General features: G+C 42.7%; 1 protein-coding gene across 1 annotated transcript in view; it reads right to left on the reverse strand.

Annotated features, from left to right (window-relative positions):
- The window catches only part of Scg3 (secretogranin III), a 42232-nt gene extending 29668 nt beyond the window's left edge, over positions 1-12564 (reverse strand). Inside the window, 6 exon segments of the mRNA NM_053856.2 lie at positions 3880-4029; positions 5171-5313; positions 10613-10828; positions 10923-10968; positions 11546-11598; positions 12181-12564. Of these exon segments, the coding sequence (NP_446308.1) occupies positions 3880-4029; positions 5171-5313; positions 10613-10828; positions 10923-10968; positions 11546-11598; positions 12181-12271 (699 nt within the window). The 5' untranslated portion in view covers positions 12272-12564.
- Between the last annotated feature and the right edge of the window lie 2460 nt (positions 12565-15024).

Raw genomic sequence — 15024 nt, forward strand, 5'->3', positions numbered from 1 at the left:
TTTTTTTCTTTTTTTCCGGAGCTGGGGACCGAACCCAGGGCCTTGCGCTTCCTAGGCAAGCGCTCTACCACTGAGCTAAATCCCCAACCCCGAAATCAGACATTTCTTTGGCTTGATAACTGGCTAACTTATACTGCTTGTGTCTGTGTGTGTGTGTGTGTGTGTGTGCCCATGCATGTGCGCGTGTGTGTCCAGTCATGGGATGGAGATCAGAAACAACTTTAGCCACTTGGTGCCTCTTCTATCATGTGGGCCATTTAGGTCACCAGTCTTGGCAATAACTGTCTTTCTCTGCAGAGCTGTCTTATGGCTCCAGCTTGCCTACCTTTTAAACATTAAAATAAGATTCTTTGTGTAATCTAACTTAAGATCATAGAGTCATAGAGACCACCATTGCAAGGACACATACATGTCCCTCTCAGGGAGCCTGCATCCATGCCTTCGATGTGGGCTGTCTTTTTTCCTACAACTTTCTGTTTTGACAGCTCATACATTTGCTGGCTGTGCCTCACAGTGGTTTGTCCCGAGATTCTTTTCTGAGCTGTGGTCAAGGATCTGGCTTTACCTGAGTAGAGTGCCTCGCTGAAAGGGTGCTGCTTGGTGTATTGGTGGCTCTGCTTGGCTGCATTTCCACACAAGACTGTTGACAAGACCGGGCTAGTTGTAGCAGCCTAGCTATTGTGTGGGACAGTGTAAGGTGTTAAAAGGTGCCTGGCATCCCTTCCCCCCTTACAAACACACTTGCTTGCCCTTCACTTTCCCTTCTCAACACATGGCCTTACCAGAAGCCGTCCCATTTTCAGATGTCCACCCTCCAAACCTGTGAGCTAAATACATTTCTTTTCCCTTAAAAAAGACTTATTTTCACGTGTATGGGGTTTGCTTGCACATATGTCTCTGTACCATGTGCATGTATGGGTGTTTGTTTGCACATATGTCTCTGCACCATGTGCATGCCTGATGAAGGCGGAGGTCAGAAGAGGACCTTGGGTCCCCTGAGAATGGAATTACAGAAGGTTGCGAGCCACTACATGGGTGCTGGGAATCGAGTCTGCATCTTCTGGAAGAGAAGTCAATGTTCTTTTTTTTTTTTTTTTTTGGTTCTTTTTTTCCGGAGCTGGGGACCGAACCCAGGGCCTTGCACTTCCTAGGCAAGCGCTCTACCACTGAGCTAAATCCCCAACCCCAAGTCAATGTTCTTAACTGCTGAGTCAGCCTTCTTGCCCCCATTTCATTTCTTTATGAATTACCCAGTCCCAGGTATTCATCTGTTGTAGCAACAGGAAGTGGGTAAAGGCAAAATCCTTCAGTATGGTCCCTTTACAGTACGTGTCAGACTCTACATATGGCTCTGCGTGGTCTGGGCTGTGTCTACTCCCTAGTCTCATAACATCACTCTGTCTTTCTGTGCCAGCCACAAGTCCTTGTTTTAGTTACCTGGATACTCCACACATGTGGCCTCTCCTGTTTACAAGTTAATCCTATTTGGCATTTAGTTCTCAGCTCAAATTGCTTCCTTAGGGAAGCCTTGTTTCAGCCTAAGTGTAGAACAGGGGTCTTTTCTCAAAACACTTCATCCGGTTGCCCTTAAATTGACCACTGTTGGGAGGCAGTTTACATCTTCCACTAGAGCTTGGCCTTTGTGGGAGCAGAGCCTGTGTCTTCTCAAATGAGCCAGGCATTCTTAGCATAACATTTGGTACTCTAAAAGAATGCTTAATTTGCATTGATGCGTTTAGATGGCATGAACAACAAGCCAAGCATACAGATACCTTATAAATGAATGAATGAACAGTGAGGGGTCTTGAAAATCGCAACTGTTTCAGTTCAGACCTGTACACTTGTTCTTTTAAGACTATGGAAAGTGTGGTGGTTTGAAGCGGAATGGCCCCATCCGCACATAGATTTGAAAGCTCAGTTACCGGGGAGTGGTGCTTATTAGGAGGTGTGTCCTGGTTGGAGGAGGGGAGGCCTTGTTGGAGGAACTGTGTCACTGGGGGTGGGTTTTGAGGTCTCAAATGCTCAAGTCAGGCCCACTACCTCTTGTTCTTCCTGCTACCCGCCAATCCAGACGTAGAAGTCTCAGCTACCTCTCCAGCACCGTGTCTGCCTGCACGTTGTCATGGTGATAATGGACTGAACCTCTGAACCCATAAGCCAGCCCCAGTTAAATGTTTGGCTTTATAAGAGTTACTGTGGTCATGGTGTCCCCTCATAGTAAAAGAAACCTTAACTAAGAAAGCATTAAGAGCAAGTAGGATTGTTAAAAGATATTTAAATAGGGGCCAGCTCCTAGAATAGTTATCAAGAAGAGAGAGGGAGAGTCTCTAGTCTCATTTTGGAAATCTAGAGCTAATTTTAGTTTCTGACCCTGGTGGTTCACATTTGTAATTAATTCACACGGGAACCTGGGAGGTGGGGATGAAAGGATTTGACTTAGAGTTTAAAGACAACTTGGGGTATGCAGAAAGTTCAAGGCTAGCTCGGACTACATCACACACCCACACACCCACCCCCCATACACCTAAATACACACAAACATTACCATAATACATGCGGTGTTTCATGCCTATACTTTAGCATTTAGAAGGCCAGAGGCAGTTTTTTCCACAGAAACAACCACTTTCCAAGAATACCCAAACCAAACAACAGAAGTTCTGTATTCTATAAACCCTGATTCTGTATTGGAAAGAATGCTGGAGGTGATAAAGAGGGAGCTTCAGGTCCGGGGACTCTGGCAAGGCAAGGAATCTGACACCCTCCTATGGTTTATTTCTTCAGAATTATAAAGAGAACAGAAGAAGGGGAGAAAGATCACAGTAGCTTTGTCGATTCCAAGAGGAAAATGCAGAGAGGATACAGGAACGGGAAATAATGATGGTGTGATGGTTTGAATAGCAATGGCTCTCATCCTCGTGGGTCAAAATGCTTGGTCCATAGGGAGTGGCACTATTAGGAAGTGTACCTTTGTTCTTTTATGAATATGGAAAGTGTGGTGGTTTGAATAGGAATGAGTTCCATAGGGTCACAGGTCTGAATGCTTGGTCACCAGGGAGGGCACTATTAGGAGGTGTGCCCTGGTTGGAGTAGGTATGGCCTTGTTGGAGGAAGGTGTGGCTTTGCTGGAGGAAGTGTGTAACTGTTAGGGTGGACTTCGAGGTCTCCTATGTTCAAGCCACACTCAGTGTGGCACACAGTCTCCTTCTGAGGCCTGTGGATCAAGATGTAGAACTCTTGGCTCCTTCAGTCATGAGTCCCTCCATGATGATAATTGACTAAACCTCTGAACTGTAACACAGCCCCAATTAAAATGTTTTCCTTTATAAGAGTTGCCATGGTCATGGTGTCTCTTCACAGCAAGAAAATCCTAACTAAGACAAATGGCTAGCTCAGATAAAAGGTGATAGACAGGCCTCTCAACCAGTAAAAAGGAGGAAGGGGCAGGTAGAAGAACACAGTCTAGAATAGAGGAACAGTATAAGAGGGGGGTGGTGATGGTATGAGGCTGCTGTGCAGAGGACGGATCCGTCTATCCACTCCTGGGTGTGTAAGTGTGTGTGTGTGTGTGTGTGTGTGTGTGTGTGTGTGTGTGTGTGTGTGTGTACCTGTGCATGTATAAACATGCACTGAGAATATATGATAATGTTCATTGTTAACGGAAATTGAATACCAAAAAAACTATGGAGTACTGGTTCTAGCACACCGGCACAGAATAAATAGTTGTAACATATGCTACATGTTTCCAGTATGCTAAATATGCTATACTCTCCAAATATTCTCTGGCGTCAGGCAAGGCACTAACTGTACAGAGATACAAAAGCACACACACACACACACACGTCTATGTCATGCACACATTCCTAACACACATGTACATACCACTTTCTCCGGTATTTTCCCATCCTGATTCTCGGTCCTGCTTGTGGGTTTTTCCGGGGCCTCCTCATAATTGTTGGCCTCTTTTGAAATCAATTTTTGTAAAGCCTCTGCTACTTCATCTTCTAGAGTATGTGCCTGGCTTTCAGTGATCTGTTATAAAGAGACAAAGCACTCATAACTGCTATTCCTCCTCCTGGGATTAAACAAACAAACAAACAAACAAACAAACAAACAAACATCTGAACTCTAGTTGAATCACTCCTTGTCCTTTCGGTTAGGATCAAATGTAAACCCCAGTTGAATGAAGCATGCATCCAAAGTCCAAGTGGCTGACAGTCCTACCCACCTAGGCCTCCTATGAACTCCATCAGGGACCAGCATGGCATGATTACCCTATGGATGCAGCAGTGGCACACATCATAGCCAACAGCTCTCTAATCAGACTTAAGGCCTGCTCGACGGAAGTGAAAACTTGCCTGGAGCCGAAAACCTAGCTACTCAGTGCTAGTGAAGTCATGGACAATGTACAACCACTGCTTTCCTAAGCCAGCACAAGCCTAACCACAGTCTCAACCCGTGTCCTTATTCCCACAGAGAAGTGCAGTCTTCAACCCGGATCAAGGAACCTTCTTTGTAACAGACAAAATCCTGTCTTATGTAGCCTATGACCATAACTGCTCCGCACTCCAGGAAGAAGCATCTTTAGGCTATTCCTGCTGTCAGTGCTACTTTCTGAAATTCTATGGATGCTCCCTTAGAGAGTGAGTGCGAGGAGGAGGAGGAGAGATGCTCTGCACCTGTAGGTCACATGGTCAGTTACATGTCCCTTGTAACTGTAAAGTAAGAACCATGGTAAAATCTCCTGGGGTTGCATCAGGGCTGAACAGCCAAACTGAGACTGGGGTTGATTCAACTGCTCAGAGTTCCGTTCCTCAAACACACAGTGCAAGTCTCTGCTTGTGCTATTTCTGGTTTTGCCACATACATCCTTGGTCTCTGCTGGTTATAGCCAGCAGGTTATATCACTTCCTTCTAAGCTCATTTCCAACACCTCTTCCTCTGAAGTCTTTCCTGACTTCCAGCTGGGCACAAGACATTCCCTGGCAAGCTTCGCAGCTCATCTGACTCTCAAACAGCTTGTGGGATGGGTGTGTGTGTGCTTATCTGGCTCTTCTGAAAAACTCCAGGGAATTCTTTGGAGTCTAGTATGAAGCATCATTAGCATTCGGTTAGGTTAATTATGAGGCTTGACTTAGGACACTGCAGACTTTATTCTTATGCATATACTTACTAGGCCGAGATTCAGCAGTTTAGAGACAATCTTGTCAAACACTCCTCTGTCGTTCTCCTCATAAATCCTGGTGGCAATTTTATGGACAATGTCTTCAGCAGTTAAAGGAGTTCCATCCAGTTGATGGAGGCCATCTGGGTCATCTAGACAGAGGGAGCACAGCTTCACATCTTGGTGAGTACAGCCCTAGTCCATGCATCATTTTATAACCTATCCCTTTTGAAATACTTAGCTTTTTCATTACATTTAATCAATTAATTAATTAATTGTCCGTCTCTCTAGAGATAGCATCTTGCTATGTCACTCTTGGAGCAGTCCTCATGGGCACAGACTGCCATTCCTGGCTGCTAGAGAATCTCTATGTAACAAAACTTAATGTGATAAATCACAATTGCCAAAAGACAGGGAACTTATTTTATGAGCTTGGAATCAAAACTTTGATATAAGGTGTGAGATCTGCACAAACGACGTGCAAATCTTTGCGGAGAGGCCTATAAATATATCCTTAGTTTTCCTGGGAATGCAGCATAACTTCAGACTAAAGCAAGGAGCCATTCTGAGGGAAGGAAAGGGGCTTAGTGTGATGGATCATTCCTGCAGTCGTTGGACTTGAGAGCCTGAGGGAAGAGGAGTGCCTAGAGTTTGAGACTAGCCTGGGCTACAGAGGGAGCTTCTGTCTCAGAGAAAACAAAACAAACCCAAACTATAAACAACAACAATGAGAGACACATGATGGATGAGAGAGAGAAAGAGGATGAGGCCGGTGAGGCTTTTTACCGTCCTCACAAGAATCCCGGAAATCTGTACCACACTGAGCAGACTCAATTCAGTGTTTACCTCTCTCCGTCACATAGAGGCAGATGGGGAAGATCAGATATCCCAGTGATATTTCTTGTTATTTATACGACATTGGGTCACTGTACAACATAATAAGGGTGTTGGGCTGTGTGTTTAGCTCAGTGGTAGAGTGCTTTGCCTAGCATTTGTAAAGCCTCAGAACTGAAAACAAAACAATAAAACAAGTGAATATGTATAATAAGGCTATCTATTTAGTGCAATTTTTATGAATTGTTATAAGGAGCAAATGAAGCGAGATGTTAAATGCACCTTTGAGCCATACAGCCATGCAGACTGAGTGTACTATTGTAAAATGCAGAGCAGACTCAGAGGTTTTTTTTTTTTTTTTTTTTAGCTTTTTAGTTGAGTGATTATCTTCTGGAGAAAACGGAAATTCCTCGCCAGATATGCAATGAATCATACTTTTTATTTTTTATTTTTGAAGAAAGGGTGTCATTGGGTAGGTTGGCTTTGAACTCACAGAGATCTGCCTGCCTCTGCCTCCAGAGTGCTGACATTAAATGCATGCCCCATTGCGCCCAGCACTAGGAACAATCTTTATCACTTTTGCTCAAAAAAAGAACAATTTATTTCTATCTCAATTCTGCCCTTTCCTTCTGAGGCCCTCGGAGAATTCCTGCCACGGTGTGGCCTTTCTTCTAGACTGTGGAGATGGTGGCATCTGCTGCCTCAGGCAGACAGATCCTCCTCCCTCTTTTGGAAACGAGCTTATTAAGATGAGTGGTGATTGGGCACAGAGGACAAAGTCCTGTTCAGCTGTGAGGCCTTTGAGACCCAAATGACAGAATGACAAGAATCACAAAATTAGTCCTCCCCGCCCCTGGCTAGTTGAACGTTGACTTCCATTTCTTAGGAGCACAGCCTCTCTATTGCTTTGGTCTGAATTTTCCATTTGTGGGTTGCAAGTCAGGCACTGGGGAATAGGCTATGCAGAGGTGGAAGAATTTACTTCCCTCCCCGCTTGTCCCTCAGGATCTGAGAAAGAAAGAATGTTGGCTGCCTGCTGGAGCTGGAAAATAACCCAGATGACTGCTTTTCAGCTCATTTACTTCCCAACAGGGAGAAGGCTGGTAACTCAGAAGATATACCTTCCTCCTCCACCTCTGCCGGCTCTTAGCCTGGAACTCAGCTCCCCCACAGTGCAACTTTGCTCGCTGCAGTTAACAGTGAAGCACTTGGCCACTGCCCTTAGCTTCCATCAGTTTCTTCTAAGCGCTTTGAAAAATGAACAGAATATCTCACGGCGATCTTCCTACTGTGCACAAAGGAGTATTTTACGCTCCCTGTGCGAAGCCTCTGAAAGAAGTCAGCATGGATTCATATTTTAAGCCTTTAGGCAGCGACAGAGTTCTATACAGACATCAAAGGACTGTGCCCTGTCATGATATTCCCACGGACATCTTATATCTCTGGCATCTCATTTAATACCTGGGATTCATTTCTCTGATACAATTAAATTCAGGTCTTCATATGGGCCAGACAAAGTAGGGTGATGGCTATATCTAGTATTTCATTTAATACCTAGAATTCATTTTAGTCAAATTGAATTCAAGTCTTACTATCTGCCAAATGCTAGTAGAGTGACGATTGGGCTGAGAGCGTGGTCCCTGGATTCACTGAGTTTATTATCTAGCGCATAGCTTGCAAGGAATTACATGATGCCTTGGTGTTTTTGTTTGTTTGTTTGTTTTTTGTTTTGTTTGTTTTTTGTTTCCTAGTGAACACACAAAGGAGCCTAACACATAAGCACAGAAGAAGAAACTGGCAAGAACCTTGAACTTGGAACTTCCTTATAGATGGCCTTAGGTCTGAGGATATAGCTTGACGAAGAGAATCTCCCCTTCTCTGCCTTCTAGGATGAAGTCTGCACTTCTCTAATGTTCTACTCTAGTGCTCTGTGGATTCGAACCCTTAGCCTGTAGGATTTGCACACTAGGAAAGGAAACTAGACCTTCACCCACAAAACATTCTCTCTGAGACCCTTGGTTCAGTTTCTCTAGGATCTCAAGTAACGTTAAAGAAAACATAGGATAAGCCCAAAGCCACGAGGACTAACCTTATAGTTTAAAACCTGTGAGCTGGCAATAAAATGAAAAATTTAGAAAGTAGCTCCTCAAGTTAGTGGTCAAATCATAAACAAATCTGACTGGCACTTACAGCCAGTGTGACTAATCAAGTCACACAAACACTGCATTCTTTTTTATACTTTATTAAACTAAATGTTCTGTTCAACTAGAGCGATTAAACTTGTTTTTGACACAGTTATGCCAAGTGTCTGTGCTTCTAATCCACATACCTTAGGTTAAATAGTAGAATTCGAGTTTTAAATTCCCCAAGTAGCAAAACATAAATCATGGCCTCTTATCCACCCAACACATATAATACACTTCTAAGCTCTTCTCAGACCATGATGTTCTGTGAAAGTCCCATTCAACTGGGAATCCCCGCCCCAGAGATAATCAGCATAATTCTCTCGTTGCCATGAAACAAAATAAGGACAGAGAAGAAAGCTTGTACTCACTTCTAAGCACTGGTCTGCAGAGTGGAAATTCTCTTTCAAAGCCTACTTACATCGGTTCACTCATTCCCTTACACATGCTCTCATTTCTTCACTCAGAGACTCATACAACAAGCTAGTGACCATTCAGGCACTGACCTGTAATATAGGCCTCTGTTCTTGTGAGGTTTTTATTTCAGTGTAGTTTTGGATAAAGACAATCATAACTGATTACAGCTATACATATAAACGTTCAAACTACAAGAAGTGCAGTGAAGGCAAGGGGCAAGGTATCTATAAGGTCATGTGTGCCAGACCAACCTAGAAGTGTTGGACAGTAACTCTGAGGGCAGGGACTATATGAAGGATTTTGGTTTTTTGTCCCAAGAGAAATGAGAATCTATTAAAGAGATTTATGGTGATTAAAGAAGGCATGCTCACTGCATACTTGAAATCCCAGCATCTGACTGGAGAGGCATGGCAACCTTAAGATCCAGATCAGCTTGAGCTGCACAAAAGACCTTGGCTCAGAACAAATGAACAGAACTAACAGGGCATGCTGGTCATGGCAGCATATGTTTGCAATCCCAGCAGTCAGAAAACTGAGGTAGGAGGATCACCAGTTTAAAACTAGCTTAGAGTATAGCTTAGACTATATCTCAAGGGCTCTGTGGTTGAGCTCAATGGTGGGGTGATTTCCTATCATGCAGGAGGCCCTGGGTTTGCTATCAAGCACCCTCTACAAAGAAGGGCAAGCCCATTAATTGCAATATGTCAGGTTTGTAAACTAAAAACTCCACTCCAGCTGTCACGCCATGAGTAGGTTGAGAAAAGCTGCACTGGTTGCTGGGAGATGTGTAAAAGATTTTGCTGTAGTTCCAGTGAGGTGTGATTGGGTATTGGGTAAAGCTGGTGGTGATTGAGAACAGTAGTCTTTTGTTTGTAACAAAACAAAGTTGGGAAATAACATGAGAAGCGAGATGAGTAAGCTTTGGAAGATTAGAATTGAAGAGGTAAGAAAAAAAATAGCTTAATCCTAGATTTCTGTCATGGAAAAAAAAAAAGATAAATAGCACAGCTCCTAAGGAAAGATCTCTTAGGGCTGGAGAGATGGCTCAGTGGTTAAGAGTACTGGCTGCTCTTCCAGAGGTCCTGAGTTCAATTCCCAGCAACCACATGGTGGCTCACGACCATCTGTAATGGGATCTGATGCTCTCTTCTGGTGTGTCTGAAGGCAGCTACAGTGTACTTATATATAATAAATAAATCTTAAAAAAAAAGGAAAGATCTCTTTTATTTCCCATTTATTTCCCTATTGATTTATTTTACATCCTGATCGCTCACCTCCCCTTTTGGTCTCCCCCTCTTAAAAAGGACTAGTGAAGAGGACAGAGCCTGTGAGCTCATTCTGGGATATGCTCAGTGAAAAGTGCATCTGAAACTCCCAAAGCAAGATGTTAGGTAGGAAGAAAGTAGGTCTGCAGCTCAAAGAAGTCTGGGTTAAAATGCAGATGTGGACTGGCTAGATGATCAGAAGCAAGAGGAAGAAACTTTCAATAATTAAACAGTGGACATTTTATCATTGAGGGTATTTTAATTGATCAAATTATTTGAGGAAATCATAATTTAATTTGTACTAGTTATTAAACAGAAATAGCAAGACGAATTCAAAAGTGCAAAATACAGATATCAGGTTTTTAAGTTTTTTTTTTTTTTAAAGCATCAGTAAGGAAAACTAATCATCATGGCCACCTTTCTCACTTTTTCAGAGCCAGGGTCTGGATGGCCCGGTACCCTATGTAGCTCAGACTGAACCTCTCTTGCTTCATCATCTTGAGTGTTGATCAGGATTACAGGCCTGAGCCACCACACCTGTTTTGGCAAAGGAATCTTAAAGGGAGAAAATTGAGACTCTACATTTTTGTACGTTATCAGTAAATGTTGGTTTTACCTCAGCGTTGGACTTGATAAGTAAAAGGCTATAAGTGTATCAGATACATTTTGAAAGTATGCGACCTTTTCTTAATATGCAACGAGAAACCCAAAACGAGAAGAAAAGGTAGCAAAGCATCTTCTAAGTCGTTTACCTTGAACCTTGCGGTCCAGTCCACTCTTAGTGGAGTCGTACTCGTCGGTCAGCTTCCGATTTTTAGTTGAATCGGCATCGTCCACATTCAGTCTGTTATCAAACGGGGAGCTTCTTATGGATTGCTTGGCTTTCTCAACTGTTTCCTTTTCCGTTATCGCCTTTAGCAGATTCAAGTTATCGACCGAAGAAAAATTTCTTTCACTTGGCTTGCTTTCTGGAAGAAAAGTTCCAAGCCCAACACACCCATTTTAGTTTAGAATTCCGTGACCTACATATTGAACGGAACAGCAGTGTGGTTTCTTTTTTACCTGAGGGGTATGTCTTTTTAATCTTGTCTGCCTCTGCCTCAGCGATCTGTGAAACAAACAGGAGACAGACCTGCTTTTAAATCACCGCTTCACTGCTTACCAAGTACCAAATGATTTACTCTCTACGAGATTTAGTTCTGTTTAAGTGCAGGCAGAAAGCACTGCTGTAAGGATTAAATGAGATGAAACGAAGGGCTGATATGCTTTAATTAATTAATTCCTTTCTCCTGTGATAGTGACAAAAGACAAATGCGGTAGCATGTGCCTATAATCCCAGCACTCAAGAGGAAGGGGCAGGAAGATCAAGAGTTGCAGGGCAATCAAACAAACCAAAATAAGCCACGCACACATCTTTGGTAAATTAGACCATCTTCTAGGAGTGGCTACAGTGCTGACCTCACTGGGCTGTCATCACACCTTAGTCTGTGTGCTCTACAAAAACTCAAGTGTACTCATGGTGAGGACACAGAATTAATGGGACTAGATTTATCGCCTTAATTTTTGTCAATTTATTATTATGTCCTGGAGTTTATAAATGTCAGATGGCTAAAATATCACAAGGAAATTACAGTAAGTGAAAACAATAAAATAACATAGGAGTTATGCTTTTACATTCAACCTACCTGCTCATTCAAGGGTCTCTCTGCACTCAATTCTCTATTATGCAGGGATTTGTCTAGAATAAATACACATAAATATACATTTAATGTGCATTTGGGCGGTCAAATATGTTCCTCATTAAAATAAAAAACACAATGACAAAAGATTTTTTCTGGAGAAATAATTCTGGATAAAATAAAATTTATATTAGCAAAGATTATCAATTGTATACATGTAGATATCAAAGTTGGTATGTTTACTATATTACTGTATATCCTGAGTTAAATGCAATCACACTTTTATTTTCTGATCAGAAATTTAACACATAGTTCTAATTCTTGGCTTATTAGCTCTTTTCAATTGGAAATATACTGTTTGGATTATCATTGCTGGTACATTAAAAGAGACCATCATATCCTGCATATGTAACGAGGGAAAAATGTTAGCCACTTTAAGAACAGGTATCCCCTCCCCCATTTTCAAAATAAGACCATGTTATCGTTCTATTATTTTAAAGGTAAATAAAGGAGAAAGAAAAATCCATCTTCGTTCTCTGAAGTCAAAAAGATTCTGTCAATGCGTACGGATACGATCTGCTTAGAAAAACTAGGCAAGGCGATTAGGGGCTCACGGGTCACATCAAGCAATGTCCACATACCTTGGCTGCCTTCGGGTTTGGGGAAAGCTTGAATTGGGCCGCTGTTGAGCACCAACACCAGTATCCAAGAGCCTGTCCAAAGGAACCCCATTCTTTCTTGCTCCTCTGCGCTCTGCTGGAAAGAGCCTGGCGCTGGGCCCCTGAGCTGTAGCTTTTGTTATGAATGAGAAGGGGAGTAAGAAGCTGGAAGGGACAGGAGCCTGGGTGCAGGAAGGGAGAGGATCTGGGCGGCCCCCGGTGGCAGTCTCACGGGGCTGGCAGGAGGATGTGGGCTCTTCCGGCGCCCGGAGCAGGTGAGCAGGTGCGGCGGGCGCTGTCCGCCCCGCGGGTGCTGAAGTTCTTGCGTCGCCTGCGGACGCGGGCCTGGGCGTAGCTTTACTCTACTAGCTCCAGGAGAGGAAATGAGGAGGAGGCGCATGCTCCATGCAAACCAGAGGCGTGAGGATGGCGTCAGCGACCCAGCGCTACTCCAATCCCGCGGGAACGGAGCGGGGGAGGGGGCACAGGCATGCTCGCGTATTTTCCATGCCGCAGTCTTGGGTATGTTTCTACATCCGAGGCCGGTCGGATTACAGGATTGCTGGACGATAGGCATGATTGTCGTACCTCAAGGACTAAATGCCCTCTCTACCTGTAAACTTGTCAAGGGGAAATGGGTACTCTTGTCTAATTTTGATTTGTGACTCTTCTGCTCCAAAATCATTTCCTCCTATACTCAAATGATATAATTCTATTATACCTATAAAATTCTATTATAATCAAAAGATATAATTCTATTAAGCCTTATAAAGACCTGCCTTTATTGATCAGTGTTGACATTCTTTTGATGCTCTTGCGTCTCAGCTCCACAGGAGTCTTTTGATTAGGAAACTGCTTGAATATTATTTCAAATAGATTGTGCATATAACTCCACTCTCACATATGGCGAGACAGAAGAAGAAAAAATCCGTTGTCCCTCTTGGAGTGAGAGTCCTCACTAGTCAGGGCAGAAACACTCAGTTTTGTTCTTCTTCCAATCCAGTAGGGAAAATAGTGTGTGGCATTCTTCCCCAGGTCTCATTTATACCTGAGGATCTTGATGTTCTGGGAGTCTTTCAACAAAATGGAAAGCCATGAAAAATACACCCCCCAATAAGCAAGTCAGAGGGGTGCTTCCTATAATCTGAGACTATCCCGGAAGCCTGAGGTCATTGCATACAATTTACTATCCAAAGAGTTTTAAGTGGCGAATACAAATAGCATAATGTGAGCAGGGTGCTGGGCAAGCTCTTTAGTCTGATTTTTAAGCAGCACTTGGATCTTTTCCTTTCAACTGCAGCCTGCTGAGAACCCAGCCGAATAATGACCACAAAGAAGGATCCAGCACAATCAGGCCTTTGATTTCTGCCTCCTCCCTTTCACCGACCAAGTTACTTATTTAAATACATGAAGGCAAACAAACAAACAAACCCACGGACAAATTTCCCTCCTTCTGGAGGTTTCGAGTTTAATAGTCAAGCAAGTATTTCAATTAAGAATCTAAAAGTCTTTTTGTTTCCATGTAAGTCTGTTCTTTAAATTGATACATTAAAAACTGTTACAGAGTACTTCAAATCTAGCAGTTACTTCAAACCAAATAGCTCTTTCTCAATGGTGGGTAGTATAGTATCATTATCCTGGTATGCTGCAGTCTTAAAACTTAGCTCATGGGCTAGAGAGATGCTTCAGTGGGTTTGCAGAGAACCCAGCACCCACACAAGCGCAGCTCACCACTGTCTGTAATTACGACTCCAGAGGACCTGACATCCTCTTCTGGCTTCTGTGAGCAACTCGTGCACATATAACCCTGCAAAGACACATATCCATATAATAATTAAAATTGTGTTTAAAAATTAAAAAAATTAGGTCATAGTTTAAAAGCACAGCTGTGCTAAGGGAAATTTCATTAGATCTTTGTTCCTTAAAATGTAAATGACAGCTCTGTTAGCTGACATATATATGCCATTTGTTACTGTGTTAGATAGATACTGAACTATGGAACATATAATGTTTCAGATCGGCTGACTTACAGGGAAGGAAGGAATCGTAGAATATGAATTAGTTTATGCTTTTTAGTCTTATTATACATGATCATACTGGAAAAGCATAGGTTCGTAAGGGGATTAACCTTAATTTAATTAATTTGACAGATATATATTGAGCATTTTTAATGTACCAGGCCCTAACATGGTTGCTTGTATAAAAAGACAAGGTGACATTAGTCACTGCTGGTCTCCTGTCTAGTAAAGAGAGAGAGAGAGAGAAAGCTGTAGTGAAACCAACAGTAAAACAACTATCTAGTATATAAGATTGGTGTGCAACATGATGTTCTTTAGTTAAGTATAAGTGAGTAAATAACCACAGAGGTTTGTTATGTCTCTTTTGTATGTGCAGAGTTCAAATGGAGTCCAAATAATGGAATTAATGACCAGGCAAGGTGTGGTGCTTGCATAAAAATGGCCACCATAGACATTTAGGGAGTGGCACTATTAAGGGGTAGGGTCTTATTGGAGTAGGTGTGTCACTGGGGGAGTGGGCATTGGAGTTCAAAAACTCAAGCCAGACCTAGTGGCTCATGCTTTTTCTGCTGCCTGCTGATCCAGATGTAGAACTCTCAGCTACCTCTCCATGTCTGCCTGCATGGTGCCGTGTTTCCCGCCATGATGATAATGGACTAAACCTCTGAAATTGTAAACCATCCCCAATTAAATGTTTTCCTTTCTAAGAGTTTCTGTGGTCACGGTGTCTCTTCACAGCAGTAGAAACCCTAACTAAGGCACAAGGTTTGGAAAAATTGTTAATATTAAAAAGATTAAAATATTTTAT

Source organism: Rattus norvegicus, chromosome 8 (assembly GCF_036323735.1).
Source record: "Rattus norvegicus strain BN/NHsdMcwi chromosome 8, GRCr8, whole genome shotgun sequence".
Classification (NCBI taxonomy): Eukaryota; Metazoa; Chordata; class Mammalia; order Rodentia; family Muridae; genus Rattus; species Rattus norvegicus.